Genomic DNA, 25317 nt, shown 5'->3' on the forward strand with positions numbered 1-25317 from the left:
GAAAAGAAATATCCAAGTGCAGCTTGGCAAACCGTGAGAGCAGAAAGCGACAGGCTGAAAACCCAGAGCCCACCCACGACCCCGGCCGTCCTACGGCTCCTACCCACACCACCCCCCGGCGATTTTTATCCGGCACAGCAACCCCAACAGGTGGGAAGGGACCCACTGCCGTCGCCAGCTCCCCGGCAGCTCAGCGCGGCAGGAACCGACACTTTGTGTATTTTAGCACCCATCACCCACTCCTGGGTTGTTGTTTCTTTTTTTTTTTCTTTTCGGAACAAGCCCCCAACTGCTGTGCAGTAAAGAAAAAAACACCTAAATTAAAAACCCACCTACTATTAAGAGAAAGCGAGCGCTTCGTTACGCAAAGAGATCGTTACAGCAGCTGACGGTGCTCGCTCCCCGGCAGCAGATGCGCGGGTTTGACTCCGCCGTGCGCGCACCCCGCTGGCGCTCAGCCCCCGGGGGGTGCGGGGGGAGGTAGGGCCCTGCGCCGAGCCCCTCCCCGCCGCGGACTCGGAGAAGAGATGCCCAACTTTCCCCTTCCTTCCCGCCGGCGCGGAGCGGGGCGCGGAGCGCGGAGCCGGGCGGGCGGCGGCGGGGCTGGAGCGCGGCGCAGCGGGCAGCGGGGGGGCCCCGCTGCCGCCCCCGCCCCGGCCCCGCGCTGAGCCCCGCCGGGGCGGGCGCACGGCCGCCGCCGCCACCGCCGCCCCCCCGGGGCAGGTCCTCGCCTCGTCGAGATGCCCGGGACGGTCCTGCTGCTCTGCCTGGCCCTCGGGCCGGTCCTGCGCGCCAGGTGAGCCCCCGCCGGGACGCCCCCTCCCCGCCTCAGTTTACCCGTCGGGCCAGTGGGAGGGAAGGGGGCTGGAGTGGCGGCATCTCTCCCCACGCCCCCCACAGCCGGGCTTCAGCGTGGGGTTTGGCACCTCTGTGCTCCCAGCGGCTCCCGCCAGCCGGACCCGAGGCAGGACCAGCTCTAGCCGCGGCAGCACCCGGTGCCTGCCTGTCCTTTGCATCCATCCTTCGCATGCCAGGAATCAGGAGGACACCCCGTTTTACCACCGCCATCACCTCGCTGGCTGAATCCTGCCGGGGACTGAGCTCCTTCCGGGGTGCCCAGAGCAGATCCAGAGGGAGCTCGGCACCTGGGGGACTCCAGTGACCACCGGGGAATTTCCATGCGGAGCCGGGCTGGTTGGGAAGGAGCTTGCGTCCCCTTCCCTTTACTCCTACCTCTGACACCCCGAAAGCGCCTGCAGGGCTTGCAGGCTGGCAGGAGGAGGGCAGCACGGGCTGCTGCCTTGCTCTACAGGTTGGCCCCTGGTCCCCGCTCCCGGGTGCCAGCTGGGAACCCGGCGCCAGCCCCATGCCACCAGCGCACTAAGGCGAAGAGGCGAGCGGAGGCGTGCGGCTGGCAGATTCCGACGGTTCTCTCCCACCCAGGGCCGGCGTTTACTCCGCTTCTCTGTAACCAGCGAGGAGAGGCCCCACGCACCAGGGGTTTTCAAGTTTCTTTTTCTCTCCTTTCCGCCCCCCCACCCCACCCTCAATTCCTAGCCCTGCTGGGGAGTGTAATGGCTAGATCAGGGAAAGAACATGTTGTCAGCAGATTGTTGCCCCCAGGGTTTCGGAGGAAGAGGGATTTTACTGGCTGAAGCTAATTGGCAGAATAAGCCACCTTAAAGCCGATCAAATCCCATTACAAATGCAGTCAGGGACAGGGAGCATGAATCCTGCTACTAATGGTCTGTTCTGGCAAGGCTTCCCAAGCTCAGATATGGGCACAAAGTCCATCCCTGCCAGTTCTTCAGGGTCTGTCTTCCTGTGGACAAGACAGTGAGAGCTGCCCCACAGCTTGTGCTCTCACACCCAGCCTCTTGCCAGCATGCTGGGCCATTTGAGATTCAAGAGGGGGGTCCATAGTGGTCAAGGTTCTTGTGCCCTACTGTCCCTGCAGCACACTGCCATGAGAACGCTGCATTTTGAGAGGGTCAATCATGAGCTGCAAGATCACACAGAGGAGCAGTTAAGTCATGTATTCACATGCCCTTGAGCAGGAAGATTTACCCCATAGCTGGCCTGGCTTCTCTTCTGCCCAGTCCCTCATGTCTACCTCTTTCCTGAGCCCCTCTTTGTTAGGAGCAGTGTGTGTGCATGCTGTAGGGACAATGGAGCAGAAGACGAAGCCTGCAGGAGAAGAATACAAGTTGCAAGTTATAGGAAGGTCTTACTCTACATCACTGCATTTTCCTTGTCTGCAGCTTGCTGGGGGTGAATTTTACCTGCCTTGGACTTTGGATGGTGGGTGCTGGGGTGAGGAGCCCAGTTCAGGTGATACATGCCTGCAAGCTGTTCCCCCAGCACAAGCTGCAAGACTTGTCCCCTGGTGCTGGAGCGGGCTGGATGCTTTGTGCCAGGTGACTCAGCACTCCCCAGATGGTCACCCCACTGCAGAGCTTAATTCACTGGCATTTCCTAGGGCACTGACTCCAGCTCGGAGCCCTGAAGGCAAGATCCCTGCACAGCATTGCACCACCAGAAAGCTAGGCTTGACTGATGGGTGAAAGGAGAGCTACTGAGTCCTGTGAAAAGTGTAAGGTACAGTTTAGTGAGATCCCATCCTTAAATCCTTTGCCTGCTTCTGATTTAGAGTCGTTTGCCTGAACGTCCCAGTCGGACGTGCAGGGATGGGTGGCTAGAAGAACACATTAGCATGTGGTAATGAGGACTGACCACAGTGCTTTTCAACCAAGGGAAATGTTACTGTTGCATTTTGTTGCTGTCTGTTCCTCCAGAGCTGGAGAGGTTTTGAGCTGTGTTTGCAGAAGGGGTGGACAGCCACAGCACCAGCATCTGCATCTGCTCTGGCACGTTCCTGCCTCAGAGCTAGCGATGCCTGAGAGTGTGTGTGTGTGTTACCTGCTCAGTGGGTGCAAGTCTCAGGAAAAGATTGTACTGGTCTCAGACTTTATTAGCACATGAGTTTGCAAACAGCAGTGGGTATGCATCCCAAACAAGCATCATCAGCTGCCCTAGCAGACAAGGAGCCAAAGAGACTTCAAGGGCTCATGGCACATGTTGCTCTTCCCCTCCTCCTGCAGATGAAAACCTTGTCAGACAGCTTGGGCACTGGGGAAGGGAGCCAGCCACCAGCTCTTTGGGTGGCTTTTGCTTTGACCATCAGGGTGCTTGGAAACCTCAGCAAAACAAGTGTCTGCTTGAGCAAAACAGACCTAGGGAGGCAAGGCAGAGCATTATCTTGCTGTAATGCCAAGGGTTGCCCAAGGAGGGTTGTCCAACCCCATCGAGATACATGAGCACATCTGAAAAGACACCTCCCTGCTGCACAGACCTCCTGCTCTGGGCACCAGTGGGAGCTGTCTTGGCTCCAACCATGTCTGTGAGACCAGGGGTTTCTCTTTCGTGTTGTCACCTCCCCTGCCCACCCGCTGTTGGCACTCGTGGCTGTGTCCCAGCCCCACGGCTAAGCGCAGGAGTGCTGAGAGGCAGGTGCTTTGACATTTCAACAAATGGAGCTGAGGAAACGTGGCCCTGCCTTTCCTCCCAGCTTCACAGAGGCATATGAAAACTGGATGTCCCCTGTCACCAAGCCAGCTGCTTTGCACGGGGGGACAGAGCCACTGGGCCAGCAAGTGTTCACAGCACGCTGGGAATTGCTGCAGGTTTGCAGTGTGACATTTCCATTAGCAGCTGTGGGGGAACATGCACATGTCACCTTAATTCCTTTCCTCTGCAACAGCTCTTGGACTCTCCCCTTCTTGATTTGAAGGGGAGGCCACAGTGAAAAAGGACTAGGGAGGAGGTGTAGGCTTGCATAAGGTGGCATGAGAGTCATATTCCTGACCAGCAAGAGCTGCTGTGTGTCTGTGTGTGCATATTTTCCCCAGCAAAACTGATTTGCTTATGCTAAGATGGCTTAGTATGGTTTAGTAGTCCAGGATTAGCTGCATTAGCAAAAAGCATATTTTTGGTAGTGCCACTGCATCTATAATGGGGATGTGACTCCCTGGAAATGCTACCCCATGCCTTAGGGTGTTACTTATCAACACTAAACAGGGGGGTAGCCAGAAGGCTGAGGTCAGAGTATCCTGGTTTTGCTCTGTCCCAAAGGGACGTTTCAGACTCTTCTGTGGCAGGAGCTGAGTTTTGGCAGGGCAGTGGGACACACAGAGTTCCCTGCTGGCAGGTGACCTGTCTTGGGCTAACTTCAAGTACAATCAAGGGAACAGTGAGATAGGTTTCAGTGTAGCTATTCCCACTCTGCTAGAGGCAGCCTGTATCAACCAATGCACTGGCAGTGAGGGGAAACAGTTAGGATTGCTATGCCCTGCTTTGAGCTGGGCAGTGACACACGTCCCTCTTCATGCCAAGCAGGAGCAGGGCTCCTTGCCCCAGATTTTGACTCTGGCCAGCTTTCAGGTGGGTGCAGTGGTGGTTGCCTGTTCCTCCTGCAGCTTCTGGAAGCCCCAGAACTTCCTGCACGGCTGCGTTTCAAAGGCACTCCAGTGCATGACAGCCAGGTGAGCCCTCACTGTCGCTGTTCAGATAGGGAAGCACATCCTGACAGTGTTGCTTAAGACTCCTTAAGCATCATTAGCAAGTGCAGCGCAATCAGGCAGGAAAACAACAAGCCGATGTGCCAGCACCTAATGTGCGGAGGCAGGCAGGCAGCTGCGCGCAGCCCAGCCCTTGTCAGGGGACACATCCGGGTGCCCGAAAGCTGGGGGGATGCAAAGAGTTTTGAAGTGCTTGTGAAAGCAAGCTTTATCTGGGCTTTTACAAGAGGATAAATTGACTGCAACACGTCCATTTAATGCCTTTTCCCCCCTTTCATTTACCATTACCAGGCTGTGCCTTCCCAGGCACTGAACACAGATGTGTGTCGATGGTGCCTGATTGCACCTCTGAGCTGCAAGGCTCCAGCTAGGAGGTGTCGACTCAGTGACAGCTCTTGCTGCAAGACCCTTTCTGGCCCTGGAGTAGGTGACACATTGGCATGGCAGACATGGAGGGGAGTGTGCTGGGTGTGGGATTGCTTGCCATCCTTTCCCACGTGTGTCTGTTTCATTCCAGAGGCAGGGTTGTGAATGAGCTTCCCAGAGCAGCAGCAGGTGGTTAGACCTTCCCAGGTGACCATGTGGACCTAATTTATTTAGAGGCTTTAGAAAAACTCCTTTAGAAACGGGAACAAGTGTGAAAGGTTTAGAGAGGGCAGATTTAAAAGGCAATGGGAGAAGCTGTTGCCCAGTGGATTGTCTAAAGGAGGATGCAAGCTTTCTTTGGAGTATCTTTAAATGGAGTTTATGCCAAAGGCTGATGAGGAAGGGTTGGTGAATACGGGTAGTGGGTTGTGGCAGCTCTTGGCCTGAGGGTAGAGGGGTTTGCATAAGGCTTTAATTTCTGAGGGTCTGTGCAGGGCAGATGGCTGGGGTTCTGGCAAGCCAGACCTGCATGCTGCCTGCTCGGGAGTTTTAGACCCTCTTTTCTCTGAAATGCTTTTGTTGTAAATCCCTTGCTCCCCAGAAGTGCTCTTTGGTCACTGTCATCTGCCTTAGAGGAAGCCCACTTCAGGTGCAAGCAGCATGCAGAGCAGCTGAGGTATTTGGAGTTAGCAGGCAGATGCAGGAGCTGCAGGCAGCAGATGAGGGCCAGAGATGTGTGGTGAAGGAGGGCAGGGACTGGCTCACAGTGTTGGAGGGTTCCAGCGTGTTTCCAAAGTGAGCTGGGGAGGATATGGAGCACCCCATGCCTGCTAGTCCTCACCACAGGCAGCAAGGCCCCTGGAGCTAAGGCACCAGGTGAGCTGTGTTTAGCAACGTGGCTGAAAGGAGATTCCTGAGCCCCTTAATGTTCTGCCTTTTAGCAGGGCTGCATCCTCCTACTTTAGTGTCTCTGAAACCCCTCTGTGCTGCCACTTACAGAGAGCACCAGAGAACTGCCACAGCAACATGTCTCTCCTTTTGTCTCTCCACTCCAGGTGTGAGAGCACAGAGGAATATGATTATGATTACCTCAGCATCAATAAAACCTGGGTCCTCACACCCAAGGCACAGGAGACTGACGCCACACAGATCCTCAACTCCCTGCTGAAGAACTATGACAACAAGCTGAGGCCTGACATTGGCAGTAAGTGTCCCTTGAAACTCCCTGGGGCCACGGGTGGTGACCCAGCCTGGCTATGTCTCCCTTTTTCCATAACCTTTTTTGGCTCCTCTGGTTGGGATTCTTAGCTAGATGGACATGATCCCAGATGCTCCTCAAGCCTTCAGAGACAGATGATCCTAACTGCAGCTCCTCTTTCATTTCCATTGCAGTTAAGCCCACCTTCATCGACGTGGATATCTACGTGAACAGCATTGGGCCGGTGTCTGTCATCCAGATGGTGAGTGGTGGTCTTGCTGCAGGGTTGGGGGATCTCCTAGCCCAGGAGGTAGCTGGCTCTGTGCTGCTGGCAGGTTGTGTCCTTCTGGCTAGACATGGTGTGAAGGTGGTGTTATCATGAGGAGATGTGGATTTGTTTCCCTTCCCCTGGGAAGAGCTGATGAGGACTGGAGCTAGAAGGGCTTGATTGCCATTCCTGGTTAGGAGCAAGGTCCTCAAATGCCTTTGATGAGCTCAGCAACCCTACCACACTCATGGTCTCAGGCAGAACAATGATGATGTCTTGGGTGACAGGTTGGACTTGATGATCTTTGAGGTATTTTCCAACCTTATTGATTCCATGATTCTATGTTCTTTGCTCTCCACTGGCAATGTGTGGACAGACATCTCTGTCTGGTGCCTTTGGCTTCTCCTGCCTGGGAAGCATGTGGGCACCAGGAGACATGGGGCAAGTTATAGAATAGAATTAACTAGGTTGGAAAAGACCTTTGAGATCATCACATCCAACCTATCATCCAACACCATCTAATCAGCTAAACCATGGCACCAAGCACCCCATCCAGTCTCTTCCTAAACACCTCCAGGGATGGTGACTCCACCACCTCCCTGGGCAGCACATTCCAATGGGCAATCTCTCTTTCTGGGAAGAACTTCTTCCTAATATCCAGCCTAAACCTCCCCTGGCACAGCTTGAGACTGTGTCCTCTTGTTCTGGTGCAGGTTGCCTGGGAGAAGAGACCAACCCCCACCTGGCTGCAACCTCCCTTCAGGTAGTTGTAGAGAGCAAGAAGGTCTCCCCTGAGCCTCCTCTTCTCCAGGCTAAGCAACCCCAGCTCCCTCAGCCTCTCCTCACAGGGCTGTGCTCCAGACCCCTCCCCAGCTTTGTTGCCCTTCTCTGGACACCTTCCAGCATCTCCACATCTTTCCTAAACTGAGTGGCCCAGAACTGGACACAGGACTCAAGTTGCACCACCCTGGCTGAGCCAGTGCAGTGGTGGCTGGGACAGGCAGTAGTGCTCTTCCCAGGAGGACTGAAATAGGTATCTGGAGATTATTTCCATGGCAATGTTCTGATGGTGTGAAGCTTGGGTTCCCAGGCTTCATGGGGAGGGGTAGGCAGCATGCCTTGGGTCCAAAAGCTTTTCTCCACTGCATAGCACCTTTGATGCCACTCTGGCTGTGACAGTTTCTGCTCATGGCTGCACTGGGAGCTGTGGAAACACTCAACAGGATTCTCTTTGGTCTAGACAAAAACACCTCCAGGCCATGCACCAGAGAGCAACTGTTGATTTTCACAGGAAACATCCATTCAGTGAAATCACTTTTTATTTTGGGGGATCTTTTCTAGCAAGAGACAAACCTAGCTGCTGGCAGCCAGGGCAGTGGGGTGGGGAAGACAAAGGAGAGGCACAGCCAGGACAGTTTGGTTCTTCTTTTCTCTCTCAATACAAAACAGAGCAGAAACAAAATTGACTCCCTTAAAGCAGAAGCAGCAAGTTCTCAGGCTGGGCATGTTATTTCAATTTCCCAGGCAGAAAATTGCCACTGAACAAACACCTCTGGGGATGGGGGGTGGGGGGAATGGCATTGTGTTTGTAATGCTTCAACTCCAAAAGGCATTTTTGATGCAGCCTTTCTGACTGCCCACCATGGTGGGCATCCAAGTACTGCCTGTTCAAAAGCCACCAGCTGGGCACCTGCCTGGGTGCTCACTTGCACAAGGAGGGCACCAGCAGGATGCCCAGCAGGGATGACCTGAAGGCAAAAAATATGTCCCTTCATTAGTTTTCTGTGGGCTTAGTCTTCAGGAGCACAACCAGAGCCCAAGATGTGTGGATGTCATCCCTGGCTGCCAGGAGGTACCACAAGCTCCTCCATCCCATGTGGCTGTGTGAATATGGTGAAGTAAGAGCAGCAGTGCAGGGGCAAGGGTGCAGGGGCTGGAGGTAGTCACCTCCCCAGCCACTGCTGTGCCTGGAAGCAGAGGATAAGTCATGTTATAGGTGGTTGTTCTCTCTGGTTTGCACTGCCCAGGGAGGTACCAGGAAAACCATGCAAAACCACAGTGCACATCCTCATTCCTTCTCTTTCCCTTTCATCTCTTTACCCCTTTCCACCTCTGCTGGAAGCTCTGCTCCCTTCCTTGTTGCAGGTGCACTGCATAGCCATGCAGGTGGTAGCTGTAAAGAGGGGCTTATAAAAATCCAGTCTTGCATTCAGAGTTCATCTCTTCTCCTAAATGGAGCTATCAGGCACTGCTGCTAGCCTGGTTTCCTAAGAAACCCAGCTTATGCCATGGTGATGGGTATGTGAGAAAGTATCTACGGCCATCCCAGGCTTTCAGCAGTTTAGATCCACTGGGCTAATACAAACCTTAGATGGCTGCAGGGATAGGGGCTGCAGGCATGTTCATCATCCCCAGCATTTCTGTGAGCACAGGATGCAAGGCAGTGACAACAGCCAGCCTCACCAAGGAGAAAAACTGTTGTGTGAACTACTAGACACCAGAGAATCATATGGGAGAACACTGCTGAAGACAGCCCTCACTACTCCTAGAGAAGCTCAACCCACGTGTTTAGCTCTTTCTAAGAGTCAGTAGAAGCTTCTTTGCTTCATGAAGTTGGGCTCCATGACTGCACAGGCTCCCAGGGGGCTCCTGGCACACATAAAGTGAGCCAGGAGTGTGAAAGGAAGAAGGGCTGTGCTGGGGAAGGTGCTGCCATGGGGCTAAGCTACTCATCTGCAGCCTCCCCATCTGAAGAAGGTTCAGGGCTGTGCTGGGGAAGGTGCTGCCATGGGGCTAAGCTACTCATCTGCAGCCTCCCCATCTGAGGAAGGTATTGCCATTTCTGGGAATAGCATGGTGAGGAGCTGCTCAGGCAGGGGAGGAGCCCACTTGACACAGAGGCAGTTTGAGGGATTTTGTGGTGTCAGTCACAAGTGGCTGCACTGTCTCTCCACAGTGCCCAGATGCTACAAGTCCAGGGGTCCCAGATGGGTCCCAGCAGTCACTACTCATCTAAGGACACCTCCATGTGATTCCCCAAGTAAACTTTCTATAGACGTCTCTCCTTCCCTGTGCCCTTAGGTAACTTAACTAAGCTTGAGTCTGTGATGTCCTTGAATTTAAAAGCCTTTCTTCCTGAGATGCTGGGCTGTTATTAAAGGTACTGAGAACAGCTAGACCCAGGTCTCACAGCCTTGGATGGCAGCTTTCTGACATCTGCATTCTGAATACCTTCTCCTGCTCATGAGAAAGGCTGCATCTTGCTGTATTGTCTCTTGAAACAAGAGAAAGACTGTGACAAAGCTGCCACAGTGTCACCTCTAGCCTTGGCTGCTTCACCCACTGTGTTTACTTTTCCTTGCTGATACAATAAATTAGGTCATTCTATGGGTCATGCCAGCCACTGGCAGGCTGGCACTGACCGTGTGGTACAGAATGTCTTTGCAGGGGACATGGCATCAGCTGTGTGGTACAGAATGTCTTTGCAGGGGACATGGCATTCCCACTTTGCCCCCTGTTCTAGGTGCCTCATGGGTCCCCTTTCCCACCCACAGCCTGAGGAAATGCAGATTTCCAGAGGAAGGTATGGGACTGTGGCTCAGGGCTCGGTCTCTCCCAGGCCCACAGCGGCATTCTCTTTGCTGCAGGCATGAAGTCTCCTGTAGGCTGGAAGGTCCACTGGAGGGGAAATGTCCCATCCATCTCTCTTAGGTGCACTGCAATGACAGCACCTTACATCAATATTTCTCTTTCACAGAGCCAGGCAATGTGGAAGATAAACACCTAGTGCTGCTTTCAAGATATATAGCAGCATTACTGTGGCAATTAGCTTGGAGCAGTGTGCCCTGCGCCTCTGAAGCTGAAGGCTGTAGGATGGGCCTGGCTTGCTGGTGGAATAGAAGGCTCCAACTCACGCAGTGTAGTTTGAGTGCTGGTGTCTTGTGGTCTTCTGCTCCCCCCTCAAAGAGTTAACCGCTCACCACTGCCTTCAGCCTGGTGCTGCTCCGTCAGGGCTTGGAAGCTGGCCCCGCTTAGCCGCTGCTCAACCTCCAAATGATAAATCATGTCAGGTTCCAAACCTGATTCCGGTCCTTAAAAATGAATAGGTGATTTGAAAATGCCCTGTGCTCGGTGTGAATGCTGCATCCCCTTCATCAATCACTTGTCATAAATAACATTAGCATTCAGGAGTCAGCAGAAGGCAGGGAGGTTTGGAAGGGGGGGTGGGGGGGGGAAGAAATGTGAAGTGCTTTCCTGGTGTCTTTTGTCGAGCAGACAGGCAGGCTTGTTTCCCATTTAGGGAGCTGGGCAAATCTTGCATTCTCTCCTCCCTGGGGGAAAAGATCCTCTGTGCTCTGCCAGCCAAAATGTGGCAGTAACTAGAAATAAATCTGGGAGATGACTAAATGGTAGGAAGTGGGACAGAGCTTGGTTGGAAGAGATGGGCTGAGCAGGAAACGGGTGCAGAAAAGTGGGACCATCAGGTCCCGCAGCTGTTTGCTCTTGTTCCTGCAGGGATTAGGGTTTCCTCCCCATCCCCATGAGCCTGCTGTGGGCTGGGGCACTTGGCACTTCTCAGGGCAGTGGGAAGCTGTGTTTACACCATCAGGGAAAGGATGTGCACGGCCATGAACCCTTCTAGAGCCAGCTGCTGCCACTGGGTGCCAGCCAGCAGCACCTCCAGCCAAATGATTTATCACCCAAAGTACCGCAACTTTCCAAGCTGCGTCATGGATCTAGGTTCCCAATCAGATTCCCATTAATGCAGGCAACATTGTCCTTGTCTTATCACTAAACTGAGCCTGGTGCAAAGACCCACCCTGGTTCTTCAAGTCTGTTTGCAGGAAGAAATGCCAGGGAGGGCTACAGCAGCAGGGAGCAACAGAGGAGATTTTTGGTTCAAATCTTCCGCTGACTGGTTGTTTGCAGGAGGGATTTGCTCCTGGTTTTGTTTTGTGATGGCTTTATTGCCATAGATTATAGCTTTAACTGGTGTCAAGGGCACCTACGCTTCTGGATCACCTTCCTTTAGGGATGCTTAACTCTCAGGAAATGCTGCTGTAGAAGTGAAGTTGTTGCCAACTATTGGGGCTGAGTGTCTTCCAGTCCTGGGGATGTCTGTGAAGTGTCCATGTGAGAGCCACCATAGTTGAGACTGGAAAAAGTGCTTCTGTTCCAAGCTTGAGGATGGAGCAAGTCCTACCCAGAGCTTCTCAGTTCCTTCCCAGAGGTCAGAGCTGAAAATCCTTTCCTTCCTTTCTTTTGCCTAAATGTGAGGGTTAAGGAGTTGAACATTGAGAACATAGCCCAAACACCGTGGTTGCCTCCTGGCCAAAGGGAATGGAGACATGCCACTCACCCAGGACCTGCCTTGGTTACCTGCTTCAGGTGTCTGGAATCAGAGGCGGTGCAGCCAGGGCTGGTTTAGACCCCATGATTTGGTATGCACTAGGAGGTGCCTTTGTGTGCCAAATTCTCTGTCAAAGCTTGATGACAGCTGGTCTGGGACTGTGCACCACCTCGATCTCATTACTTAATAAAGAAGGAAAGAGGAAAAATTGGCCTCCCATCATTCACCAGGGGGGAGATGCTGCTGCCTGTGAAGTGCCTGTGATTTCCAGGGGGTAGGGCTAAGCTGCTGTCTCTGTTACTACAGCAAATTCTTTTCTTATCTGTGCCTGGGAGCCAGGGACTAGAACCCAAAGTGGGTGATGTGTCCAAACACACGTGTTGAATGTTTCCTCCTTCCTGCTTTAGGGTGGAGATGCTGCACACTATTAAATTCATAATGCTGTGCCTGGCTGCATTAGTTACCATGCAACACACTAACGAAATTGAGGATGAAGAACAGATTTTTCCCACGTCCAGAGTACTGCAGAATAGATGTGAGAGATTTGCATGTATGGTGCATTGTAGAAACACTGTGAAAGAGGGAGAGGGAGAGGAGGGAGAATGTTTATTCATTATCAGCTGATGAATAATTAATTTACAAACGTTGTCTTGTTAAATATAAATTAAATCCTCATTTGACACACTTTATAATTTAGAACTGTAAGCCCAGCATGAATGAAGAGAACTCCCCACTGACTGCTTTCATGTAAATCCGGAGGAGCCAGGGAAGGAGGGTTGGCTTTTGCAGTTAAAGCTGACAAGAGGTAGCAGTGATGAAGGGGGCTGCTGTGACAGAGGCAGCCTGGGGACCTGGGGCTCTTTGTCTTTGCTTGTAGGTGCTTTCTGTGTAGGGATGGCTGTGCAGGGCAGGGAGGCAGCGACTGGCTGCACAACTCTCTTCCAAGCATTGCTTCCTCCCCACTCGGAGCTAAGGGTGGATGAGCTGATGAATTGAGAGTCTCTGAGTAAAATCCCCGTGGATGCCACACTCCCAGAGTGTGCAGCAGGCTGGCAGCTGCTTGTGAATGGCTGAGCTACCCCAGCAGCAGGGGCAAAGACCCCCAAGAAAGGAGCTAGGCTCAATAAAAACCACCCTCACGACAGCCCTGAGGCAGTTTGAGTCATCTTCCTCCTAAAGGGAAGCCTCATCCCAAGGAAGAGTGACTGTGAATAGAATAGAATAAACCAGGTTGGAAGAGACCTTCAAGATCATCACGTCCAACCTATCACCCAACACCACCTAATCAACTAACCCATGTAACCAAGCACCCTGTCAAGTCTCCTCCTGAACACCTCCAGTGACGGCGACCACCACCTCCCCGGGCAGCCCATTCCAAGGGGCAATCACTCTCTCTGTGTAAAACTTCCTCCTGACCTCCAGCCTGAACTTCCCCTGGCGCACCCTGAGACTGTGTCCTCTTGTTCTGGTGCTGGTTGCCTGGGAGAAGAGACCAACCTCTGCCTGTTTACAACCCCCCTTCAGGTAGTTGTAGAGAGCAATAAGGTCACCCCTGAGTCTCCTCCTCTCCAGGCTAAGCAGCCCCAGCTCCCTCAGTCTCTCCTCATAGGGCTTGTGTTCCAAGCCCCTCACTAACTTCGTTGCCCTTTGTTGCTTTGTTGTTGAAAGGCAGTTAGTGTGGGCACCACAGTGGGAAGCCCTGAGCTACAGCCCTGGTGTCCCACTGCAAGGCTTGGCTTAATTTCTTTGACTCTTCTTAATATGTGGGGAAACTGAGACTGGTACTAATCATCTACTTCTGAGGAACACTTAAGACTTGATTATACTTAGCCTTGGCTGCTTTGGAATAAGTAGGAAGGAAATGAAATGGAAATGGCACTTTTTGAAACGCTTGACTATGTTGCTCCGGAGCGCAAGATAAGCCTGTAGGTAAATTTGTTACCTCCCCCCCTACCCTCTCCTTCCCTGGTAATAATAGACTCCAGTGGTTGCACAGCACTTCTCAACTGAAAGGACTTAATAATGCTTCACAAATCATCTGTCTAGGAGGCAATAGCCCAGATGCACCCACTTCTAGGGTGGATTGCAGCGCCTGAAGCACGCCGCGGTGCTGTGCCAAGGTCCCTCTCCTCGACCTGCCCGGTGCGCAGCGAGAGTCAGACATCAGCATTAATCTGGGGGAGCTGCACAGGGCACGTGCTCACTGATGAGCTGGGTCAGCTTTTGGCCCCTGCTATAGATGTACATCGTAGAAATTTAAAGTGCTGGGAGATGACTGTTGCCCACTAAGGGCCTCAGTGCCTTTTTCTGGCCGTTAGTTTCCACGCCTGAGCGATGGCTCTGTGCCGCCGGAGCTGGCGGTGCGTTTATATCACCTCCTCAAGTACTCCTTTGCTTGGGGAGTGCTCGTATCTCTTCATTCCTTGATGGTCAGGGACGGTCACCTGGGCCCAATCCTGTGGATTGGTTGTGCAGTCTCACTCTCTGGAGAGTGAGAACAAGAGGACACAGTCTCAAGCTGTGCCAGGGGAGGTTTAGGTTGGATGTTAGGGAGAAATTCTTCATAGGGAGAGTGATTGCCCATTGGAATGTGCCTGGGCAGGTGGTGGAGTCACCATTACTGGGAAGAGACTGGATGGAGTGCTTGGTGCCATGGTTTAGTTGATTAGATGGTGTTGTATGATGGATTGCACACAATGATCTCAAAGGTCCCTTCCAACCTGGCCTATTCTATTCTTCTGTTCTATTCTATTCTAGTTGATTAGATAGTGTTGGGAGATAGGTTGGACTTGGTGATCTTGAAGGTCTTTTCCAATCTGTTTAATTCTACTCTACTCTACTCTATTTGATTAGATGGTGTTGGGTGATAAGTTGGACTTGGTGATCTTCAAGGTCTTTTCCAACCTGGTTAACTCTACTCTACTCTACTCTACTCTACTCTACTCTACTCTACTCTACTTGATTAGATGATGCTGGTTGATAGGTTGGACTTGGTGATCTTGAAGGTCTTTTCCAAACTGGTTAATTCTGTATTCTATTCTGATTCAAGACCTGTCTGGATGCGTTCCTCTGTGATGTGATATAGGTGACCCTGCTCTGGCAGGGGGGTTGGACTGGATGGTGTTTCAAGGTCCCTTCCAGCCCCTAACATTCTGTGTGCCCACATGCAGCCTTCCTCACGCATCTGCTCATGTCCACGAGGCCTGGTACGCAGGGCAGGGCAGACATTATCCAGCAGCCATCCTCCTGTAGCCAACATTTGTCATTGCCTCAGGAAAGAACAACTCCAAGTCCTCTGTGGAGCAGCACTGACATGCAGCTTGTGGGACAATCCATGAACCACAGCAGAAGGTCTGATGAAATAAATGAGCTGCTCCCATCCTGAACAGATCCCAGGAGCTTCTGCAAGTTTTCAGGATCTGCTCCCAAACTGGAAGAGGGCTGATTTATTCCCCATAAATAATTCACCCGCCTCCTTTTGTTATCCAGCACCATACACCCATTCCCTCCAGGTATTTTCTGCGTGACATTGATGTTGGCATTTTATTTATAGGCTACTTATTCAGAAAACACAAGGAGTCTGTTATCAGAGTAGACAAAATGAAGAGGAGAGAGAAAAGAAAAGCTGCAGGTTTTTTTTGCCTTTAAAAATCTGGCGCCCAATGAAATGTGGAAATCTGGACAGCAGCCTCCTGGGGTGGGGAAAGTGGTTTTCCTCAGAGGCATTTCTGGAGAGCAAAGCCCTGAAGTTAATTAACATCTGTGCTCCCCCAGTCCAGTGCTGAATGGAGAAGGTGGCTGTCTCGCTCAGCTTTCCCAAGCCGCAGCACCAGTCCTGGCACACAGGTGTCTCCACGCAGCACACAGCTCGGGGCAGCCTCTGGCCCTCAGGCAACGGGGGATAAATCAACAGTCGTGATGAAGTAAAAGCAGCTCTGGCAAATTCCTTCACCTCTGCGCTTTCTGGCCTCCTGCTGGCAGGCATGTCTCAATCTCACGTGCATTGTGTGGCAGACTGTGGAGAGGATTTGCATTTCTGCAGGCAGGATGTATGCAGAGGGAGTTTTTTTGCCCTGACCCCTTGAAGGCAGCCTAGGAAGGATGCTTACTGTAGGTGCTTCCCAAGCAGCTGATGTGCTCACTGTGCCCAACCTGAGGGCCTTGGAACTCGTAATTCCTCACACGTATCCACACAAAACCTTTCTAAGCCACTCACCACAGCGGCTGTGCTTGGCCTCCTTTTGCAGTGGTGTCTGTCAGCAACTGGATTTCTGCTTGTTAATAGACCATGATGACAGTTTACCAGGGATCACAAGACTCTCCATACTGGAGCCTGGACTAGGCTGGAGGGATCTTTCCTCTCCCTTGGCAAGCCTGGCAGCTAGCAGCTTTCTTAGTTTGGTGGAAGCTGTGCCCTCTGGTAGGGCTTTGCTCTGATGCCCAGGTGTGGACATGGCTGTAGTCCCCAGGCAGTGAGAATGCAACCTTGTCTGTCATGTGCTCGTAGGGATGTGCCTGGGAGAGGAAAGGCTCAGGGGAGACCTTACTGCTGTCTACAATTACCTGAGGGGAGGTTGTAGCCAGGTGGGGGTTGGTCTCTACTCCCAGGCAACCAGCACCAGAACAAGAGGGCACAGTCTCAAGCTGTGCCAGGGGAGGTTTAGGCTGGATGGTAGGAAGAAGTTCTTCATAGAGAGATTGGCCATTGGAATGTGCTGCCCAGGGAGGTGGTGGAGTCACTGCCCCTGGAGGTGTTCAAAAAGGGATTGGATGCGGCACTTGGTGCCATGGCTTAGTAGTCATGAGGTCTTGGGTGACAGGTTGGACTTGATGATCTTTGAGGCCTTTTCCAACTTTATTGATTCTATGAGATATGGGCTCAGGCTCAGAGCTGCTGTGTGCAGCTTCATCTTGTGTGGATGTAGCCATGGCCATCACAATGGATCTTCTCTGTGGTTCCCCAACAGCCCCACTTCTCCATATGGAGGCCTGGAAGCATGTGTTTGATTCAAGTACTGCTCTGTGCTCTGAACCTCATTAAATTGATTCTTCCAAGTCAAAGGGAAAGCACTGTTGTGTCAAATTTGAAAGATATAGGTTCTGAGCTGTAGCAATATTTTGTCACTTGATGGGCTGAATCCTTTTTAAGGCAGAGTTGATTTATCTGAACTGAAGGCTTGAGATCTCTCCACAAGAGAGAGATGGATATTTCAGGTGTGTGAGACCCGAGTCAAAGAGCTGGTCAGAGGCAAGAGCTTCTGGTCTAAGGTGAACAACTAGCAGGGGAGGAGGGCTCATTCTTCCCTCCCACTTGGGGCAGTCAAAATTCTTAAGCATTTCTAAGGGGAAACGTGTTTGGGGGTAATCAATGGGTGTGCATTCAGTCTCAGCAGATTGCTTTGCTTTGCTTTGCATGGGGGTGATAAATTCTGTCCTCTTCAGGAAAGCATGAAAATGAGTATTTGAAAATAAAAGTCAAAATCAAGTGAATCAGACAGAAATCAAGTGAATCAGACAGACAAAGGGTCAAGCAAAAATGTTTTGTTAGCTCACTGGAGGGAAGAAACCAAAAGTTGCTGAATGAAGTTATGAGGCTGAGATAATTCAGTTGGCAATTTGCATTTATTTGCTACCAAACTTCATTACTTTTATTATTTTTTTTCCAGTAGAAATGGGGCCTATTTATTTCTTGCATCCCCAGTCCTACCATCTCCCCTGAAAGGCTGATAGGAAATTTGCCTGCTGTAAATGTGTCCTGAAATGGAAATCGCTTCTCGGTATTCAGTGGCTGGGGGTGACCAGAGGCAATGTGCTGCAAGAACCTCTTCATGCCTCAATGTTAAAGGCTGAATATTCAGACTATTACTTCCCATCTCTGTGCACAGGAAGGGTTTAATTGCCCATGATTCAAACTGCAAGCAAGCAGCAGTGGAATAGTGATGCTGCCAGCCTGAGACTCCTCATGGCATGGGGGCTGGCTGGGCTGAGGCAGTGCTTTGCTTCTCCTCCCTGCAACCACTCACATCGACTCTGTGGCTCCGAGGCATTTCCTCAGTGCCTCTGTGCCCTCAGCTTGGTGTCTTTTGTGCTGGTAGGGTTAGGGTCAACAAGTGAACGGGCAGCCAGATTTTGACAGTCATCTGGTCGGAAGGAGCCCATTCTCCACTGCTGTGAGTTTGCAGACACTGCAGCCATTTCACACCTGAGCTGCTCCTCAATGCAGCAGCTCCTCAAACTCATCTGGCTGCATGGGGAGCAATACAGGTCAGGGTTTGGTGTGTGCTGGGTTTGCTGTGTGCTGGTGGTATGGAGTTGATGGTAGCTGGGAACTCTGATATAAGCTTTGCTTGTCCATCTTCATGTCCAGAGGGCTTTGTTGTGAGGTATTCCGTGGTTGTTTTCTGACCTACAGTTAGCTGGGAATGGTTCTAACCATCTGATCAGCTTTGCTCAACAGGAGACTTGCAGGCAGTGATAATGGCTTACCCACAGGCAGATGCACATGGGATGTGTGAACCAAAACTCTGGGGAGCGTGGGTGAGGGAACACCTTGTCTCCACGTGGCTGGGGAACAGGGAAGGTCAGAGCAGGGACTGCAAATGTTGTGAGCTTTGTTTTTGACACCTCCCCCTGATTTGCTTCTTTTTCCCTCCAGCTTTGCCAGTGTACCTGTTACACCTCCCACACCAGACCTGTGTCCCTTGGCCTATCATCCTCTTCCACAGGCACCTTATTAGTGTAGTGAGGATGAGAAGAGGAAGTGGAGCAACAGGGTAGAGAAGTGGGAAAAAATTGTGGGAGTTAGACTGGTTGTTGCTACAGCCACGGGGAAGTGGGAGGATGAAGTTAAGATGATAACTGTCTGATCCTCTCTCCATTTGCTTCTTGAAATAAAAGCTGAAGGCAAAAAGAACCACAATATTCAAGACAGCCACTTGCTTTCATGATCTGAGAGTGGTGGACTGGCAGACAGACCTGTCCAGTGCTTGCAGCCTCAGTTTGTCACATGAATCTGCATGTTGTGAACAGCCACAGCAAAGAGCCGCAGTGGTGTCATGGCTTGGAGCAGGAGTGCCAGGGGGATTTGCAGAGTACTTCTCAGCAGGAGGATCCCTGCAGAGAGATGGCAGGGCATGGAAAGAGTGCTGGGAATAGGGGTATCAGGCACCTGGGTTGCACTGCAAGGGAGCAGTGAGCCATTGCATCAAGCCAAGCTCCCTTGCCACTGCTCACAGCTGTCTGGATGTGAGTTCTGGCTCCAGTTCTGCAGCAGTGAGGCTGCTTAGATGCTGGTCCTGTCTCACGGGACCAGCAAGAGGGGAGAATAAAAGACCTCAGTGTTACTGCTATTGCAAAAAGCCAAAGGCAAGTTCAGGTGCTAGGGTTGGGTAAGGAGCAGCAGGCAATGGGCTGCCCAGCTCCCAGGAACTTTGTGGACTAAGCTCTACAGCCAGAATCTGTTGTTTTCTTTGTATGTGTGATTCTGGGATACACAAGCTCTGCCAGTGCACTCCTTACACTTCTGTGCAGACAATCTGAGCTTTCATCCTTTTCACTGCTTCTCAAAGATGTCCTGAAGCCATCTAGGTCTGCTGGGGAAGGTAGAATAGTTGAGTTTTACTGGAGGCATCTGCAGCAGGCTGGGTCTCTATTAAAACTGTTGGGAGCTGGAAAAAGAGGACTGAGAATAGCATCCCCCAGTTTCTGAGGAAAGGCTTTTGCAGCCACCAGGTACCATAGGAAGTGATCAGCTCAGAGCAGCAGAGCTCTGCAGGTCCTGCTTGCCCAGTGGCTGGTGTCTTGCCTTCCAAATGATCACCACACTTGGCCTGAGGATGTATTCCTCAAAGGAGTATCAGCTGGCCTGGTGTCCCTTCTGTAACTGCGGTTCAGCTTGCTTTGCCCTTTGAATACCCAACAGGGGAGACAGAAAGAAATTGTTCTCTCTCTGTAACCTGATTCATTTCCCCCAGCTGCTTTTCCTCAGCCTGGTGCTCCCTTGAAATTTCATTAGGGCTGGGCTGTGATTTTTCTGGTAGTTTGAAAAGAAGAATTGTGAAAGGGAAAACAAAACAAAGCAGGGAGAAGGAGCTAAATCAAGGAACTGGCAGAGCAGAAAGAGAAAGCTGGCAAGCACAACAAGGGGGCATGACAGACAGCATGAAACAAGTTTTCTGGGAAGGGTGAGTGGAGGAGAGTACACTGCCCCCACCTCCTTCATCTGAGGCCAGAAGAAACCAGTGTCAGGAGTGAGGATTTCTGCAGAGGGCACAAAGCCATTCTTCCCCTCTTGTGAAAGCAGAACTTTCTCTGATTTTTTTAATGTACTTTTCTTTCTCCTCCCCTGAGAAAAAGGATTAAAAATGGATTTTGCACAGGCAAACAGTGCTTTTGCTCCTGGCCAGCACAGGTATTTCCATACAACAGATGGCATCCCAGGGGCACGCCTGCACTGTGCTTTCTCAGAGCTGTTTTGGTGGGAGGAGGACAGAGGAGCATCAAGGTTTGAGATGTTGAGGGTCTCAGCTGTCACCCTGGCTTACTAATACTTGGAGAGCTCAACCACACCACTCACCTAGGGCCATTTTCTTTGTGATGCTTTGTACCGTGTCATGACTCAGTTGGCCCACTGCAGCCCGCTGTTGGCCCTCTGTTGGCCCACGGCAGCCCTCTGTTGGCCCACTGCAGCCCTCTGTTGGCCCACTGCAGCCCGCTGTTGGCCCTCTGTTGGCCCACTCCAGCCCTCTGTTGGCCCACTGCAGCCTGTGATTCGTCTGCCATGCGCAGCGCAGATTCCATGGCCACTTCTCCAGCACCACTTCTGGGCTCCACTGCCTTCACCTGAGGGCTTTTTCCCTGCTGCCACACCAGGATGCAGCTCTCACTCCTGCTTCTCCATCCTTGGGAGGAGATAGTGAGGCTGCAGTGCCCAGCTCCCAAGCTGAGCAGGAGCCTGCAGGCAAGCTGGTGGGAATCCAGCAACACAGGACCATGAGCTTTGTAAGGACAGAGAGATGGAGCAAGGAGCACGTCAGAGCTGGAGGAACAGATCATGTTCCCAGGCAACAGTAGATTTGCACATGTCTCCATGGGGACAAGCTGACCACCTCAGATACCCTTCCCCAGGACTGTTCAGGACTGGACACCTTGGCTTGTAGGATCTCCTACATGCTTTTTCCTGGTCCAGGGGAGCTGCAGCAGCTGCTCTCCCAGTCCTGGGCAGTGTCAGACTGCCCATCCCAGCCTGCTTCATTTTGATCACAGTGGGTGGCATGGGGATGGGGAGTACAATTAAAGAAGTTCCTGCTTCTCCTCTGAATCTTGCCAAGCTGTCCTGGAGGAGCTATCTTGGGGAGTTAATTGTATGCAGAGAAAAGGTTTATCTTCTAGCCCTTTCAAAGGAAATTTCTTTTTGTCTCATCAAACACCCCATGAGCTTAAAGGACTGATAAACAAAAGCACCTGCCTGAAGTGCTAAATATTCTCTTCCAGTTATCCTACGTGCTGCTCTCTTCACCTCTTCTCTTCCCCCATTTGCTTTCTTCTTCTGGCACAACGTTGCTTCAAGCCAAACATCATGGGGAGCATTTAAGCGTTTAGCAGTGAGGTTTGACATGCAAACAAGACTTTGGACAAATGTGGCTTTGCCCTGCAAGCAGCCCAGGCATTTTCCAGAGATCAAGGCAACTGAGCTGCATCCTCGTTTGCATGAGGCTTTTCACCCGGACCACGTCCTGTCCTGAGAGTGGTACAGAACACAACTGCGAGGAGGCAGCTCCTTCCCTGTGGTGTTTTTCATACCACTTCATCAAAGTGTTCAGTGTCTTCCCCTTTAATTACTTCTTTTCCAGCTGCATAGAGCATTCTGTGTCCGTGCCTCTGCCTTTTCAGTAATAACCTCACCAGGGACAGTGCAGACAGACTGTGCTTCTATAAACCAGAGTCTGGCTGATGTCATGTCTCAACTCAAGGACTTTCCATGATACTTTGGGTGATGGCTGTTGATCAGATGCTAAAACACACACATCTAGGTCATGTGCCCCTAGGGTTCACAGCGAGAGGCTCCAGGTGCCAGGCAATGATCCCATGCAGGCACCAGAGCAATCAGCAGCCATCTGGGGGTTGCATGTGAGGAGGTAACATCACTGAAGGGCAGGAAGCAGTGATCCAAGGGAACAGCTCAGAGGAATGGGTCTGAGGAGAGCCTGGGGTGGTTGGTTGTCATGTATATAAAAGCCTGCCTCTTAGATGTCCCTGCCTGCATGTGCATGGGAGCAGCTGTAAGCAGAGGTGTGTGGGAACAGTCAGCTAGCAGTTGGTGAGGAGCTTGGAACAGAAGTCCTATGAGGAGAGGCTGAGGGAGCTGGGGCTGCTTAGCCTGGAGAAGAGGAGACTCAGGGGTGACCTTATTGCTCTCTACAACTACCTGAAGGGAGGTTGTAGACAGGCAGAGGTTGGTCTCTTCTCCCAGGCAACCAGCACCAGAACAAGAGGACACAGTCTCAGGCTGCACCAGGGGAGGTTTAGGCTGGAGGTCAGAAGGAAGTTTTACACAGAGAGAGTGATTGCCCACTTGAATGCACTGCCCGGGGAGGTGGTGGAGTCACCATCACTGGAGGTGTTCAGGAGGAGACTTGACAGGGTGCTTGGTTGCATGGTTTAGTTGATTAGGTGGTGTTGGGTGATAGGTTGGACGTGATGATCTTGAAGGTCTCTTCCAACCTGGTCTATTCTATTCTATTCTATTCTATTCTATTCTATTCTATTCTATTCTATTCTATTCTATTCTGAAGCCACCACTTGATTTTTGAGAGCCCTGTCCAGTTCCTGTCTGCAGTGGCTCCAAGGATGAGCAAGCCATGGCTGGAGAGTTTGCAATCAGCAGAGCAGCATGTGCAGCATGTCTTGTTAGAAGGCTGCTGGCACAGGCACAGGGCATGGTGATGGGTTGAGCAGCAAGTTGGTATTATAAAAAGAACTTTGTCTCAACTGAGATTCCCTAGGCAGAGGCAAAAGGCATTCAGACAAGGGCAGTGCTACTGGTGTTGCTGCAGAAGTGAAACAGATGGGAAGTTCAGTGTGTCACCTTGAAAACACAGATCATCAGCTCTGCTCCCTTTGTCCTTGTGAGCTCCCCCAGCCATCATGTCCAGATAGCTCTCTAGGGTTGGACTTGGAGAGGAGGACTTTGGAAGCATAATGATACTCAGGTTCTTATCCTTTTGCTCTTTCTGCTGGGGAGACAAAACTCAAGCAGAACAGGGGCACGGAGGCATCCACAAGCATGTGTGTGTCTCACAGTAGTAATGGGAGAACTGAGAGAAGCCTGAAGCTGCCCAGCTGGCCACTAAAGTGGTCAGTGTCAGGCATGAGCTGTTAGTCCAGGTCCTCTCTGCTTGCTGCCTTTGGAGAGTGCTTGCACCTCTCAGGCTAGAAGCACATTCCTGCCCACCAGTTGTGAGGACCAGAAGTTGTGCCTCAGATGTGAAGACCATTCTAAAATAAGGTTATTTTGTGTAGTTTGTTTATTGAGTCTGGAGAGTGCCTGCAGACTTTTTGCTCTTGCTGAGCATGTCCCCTGGAACGTGGAGCTGGCTGCTGGGAGCAGTCCAGGCTTTGTAAGAGATGTTTGCAGGCTGGGAGGGGATACTTGGGATGACATGGAGAGGAAAATGCTCACCCCTCAAGAGATGTGGGGGTTTAGAGTGGCTGAATGCAGTTCTGTCTGAAGGGAGGGTGTGTGGGCTGAAGATAGAGACAAGAGAGGTTTTGTGGCTTGCCTTCAGCTGCCCAGAGCAACCTACCACCAGCCCTTGAAAGAAATCCATCCCATTTCTGGGTCTCCTCCTGAGGTTTTTCTTGACTTGCAGCACCCCAGAGAGTTTTCCCTTGATATTTAACTGTGCCTAGCTCTGGAACTGACAGCATGCAGCCATCAGATTCACCTCAGCCCACATGATATGCTGGCCATGCTTCTCATGCTTCTCATGAAGTCTGCATTGCTGTACTGCAGCAAGGGACTTGCTGGGAGGTGCAGAGGGAAGTGGACTCTATGAATAAAAGCAAGTATCAGAAGAATAAGATCTGGAAGAAGATTGGCTAGGCTATTGATCACTCAGCCCCACTGCTGTTTGGATTCTTCCAAACTGTCTCTTCAGCAGAGGCAAAGGGAGGAACCTATTTCCAGGCCTCTGCCTCCTTTATTCAGAGGTTTTCTTGTTGGTGTTGAGTGTAGGAGAAGTTGCAGGGAGACACCTTTAAATCCTTAATGTTTAGGAAGACATCTAAGACATCCTCATCTCATAGCTTTGCTTCTCTCTTTGGCATTTGTCAGAAAGCTGAGCTCTGAGGTAACACTAAGAAGCTCTCAGATGGATAGAGAGGAACCACAGAGTACCAACTCCCCTGTATCCCCCTAATTGCATCCTTGAGAGAGGTCAGCTGAACTGCACACACACAAACTTGCTTTAAGCCCTTTGAAAAGGATCTTCTGGCAGTGCACAGCTGTGCTTATTTTGTGTATAAGCTAATCTGAAAATACAAACTGCTAGTTTCAAGTTGTGTCAGGCTAAGCTTGTGAGTTTAAGCTGCTACTCTGAAACTGGGTAGTCCTAACTGGTATCTGCTTTGAATCCAAGCATGGAAGTTAGTCTGGAGTAGAGCTCCTGGGGCCAAATCCAACTGGAAATATGGGCTGATTCCCCATGTGTGTGCACATACACACAGAGATGAGAGAGGAGGCACAAGGATGAGCTGACTTGGGCCAGGTTGGATGCCCTTGCTATGCCAGGACATCAGGATGGGGAGCAGGGGGGTGCTCCAGGGGGATGAATGTTGGGGCAGAGTGGCTGGGGCTGGGATAACCAGAGGAGCAAGTCTTAGGGTATCACACAGCGAGAAGAGTGGCGAGTTCCCAGCTCTCTTGTGCTGGGGACAGGTTGATTTCTGAACCTGTTCATTTTCTTTCAGATTGAAAAAGTAGGGGGTGATTTGAAGTTATTTTTCAATTACTTATGGAAGTTCCCTGGCTTTTCATGCAAACTGTGCTGTTAAAAATGAAAGGGTTTGAGAGTTCTCTTAGATTAACCCCAGCCATCAACTAAGCACCATGCAGCCACTCGTTTATCCCAGTGAGATGAGGAGGAGACTCAGGGAGGGGGAAAGTAACACTTGTGGGATGAAACAAAACCAGCTTAATAACTAAAATAAAACACTGTAGTAATAATAATTAATATAGAAAGCAAAGAGAGAAGTAAAACACAATAAAAGATAAATGAGGCACAATGCAGTTAGTTGCTCACCACCCACTGGCTGGTGCCTGAGGCAACTGCTCAGTTGATAACACTGAGCATGATGTTCTGTGTTGTGGAGCATCCCTTGGGCTAATTTGGATCTGCTGTCTTGGCTGTGCCCCCTCCCAGCTCCTCCTGCACCTGCTGGCTGGCAGAGCACAGAAAACTGAAAGGTCCTTCACTTAGGCTCTAAGAGCTACTTAGCAACAACCAAAAAACATCAGTGTGTGACCAGCGTTGTTCTCACACCGAGTCCAAACCACAGC

The 25317-nt window shown here is 51.4% G+C and overlaps 1 protein-coding gene across 1 annotated transcript in view; it reads left to right on the forward strand.

Moving 5' to 3' along the window:
• Positions 1-652: 652 nt before the first annotated feature.
• Positions 653-25317, forward strand: part of LOC137450699 (gamma-aminobutyric acid receptor subunit gamma-4) — a 44984-nt gene continuing 20319 nt past the window's right edge. The window contains exons 1-3 of the mRNA XM_068157532.1: positions 653-796; positions 5999-6147; positions 6336-6403. Coding sequence (XP_068013633.1) covers positions 741-796; positions 5999-6147; positions 6336-6403 — 273 coding nt within the window. The 5' untranslated portion in view covers positions 653-740. The remainder of the gene's footprint in view (positions 797-5998; positions 6148-6335; positions 6404-25317) is intronic.

This window comes from Melanerpes formicivorus, unplaced genomic scaffold (assembly GCF_026170545.1).
Source record: "Melanerpes formicivorus ecotype bairdi unplaced genomic scaffold, bMelFor1.0.p_v2 SCAF_37, whole genome shotgun sequence".
NCBI lineage: Eukaryota > Metazoa > Chordata > Aves > Piciformes > Picidae > Melanerpes > Melanerpes formicivorus.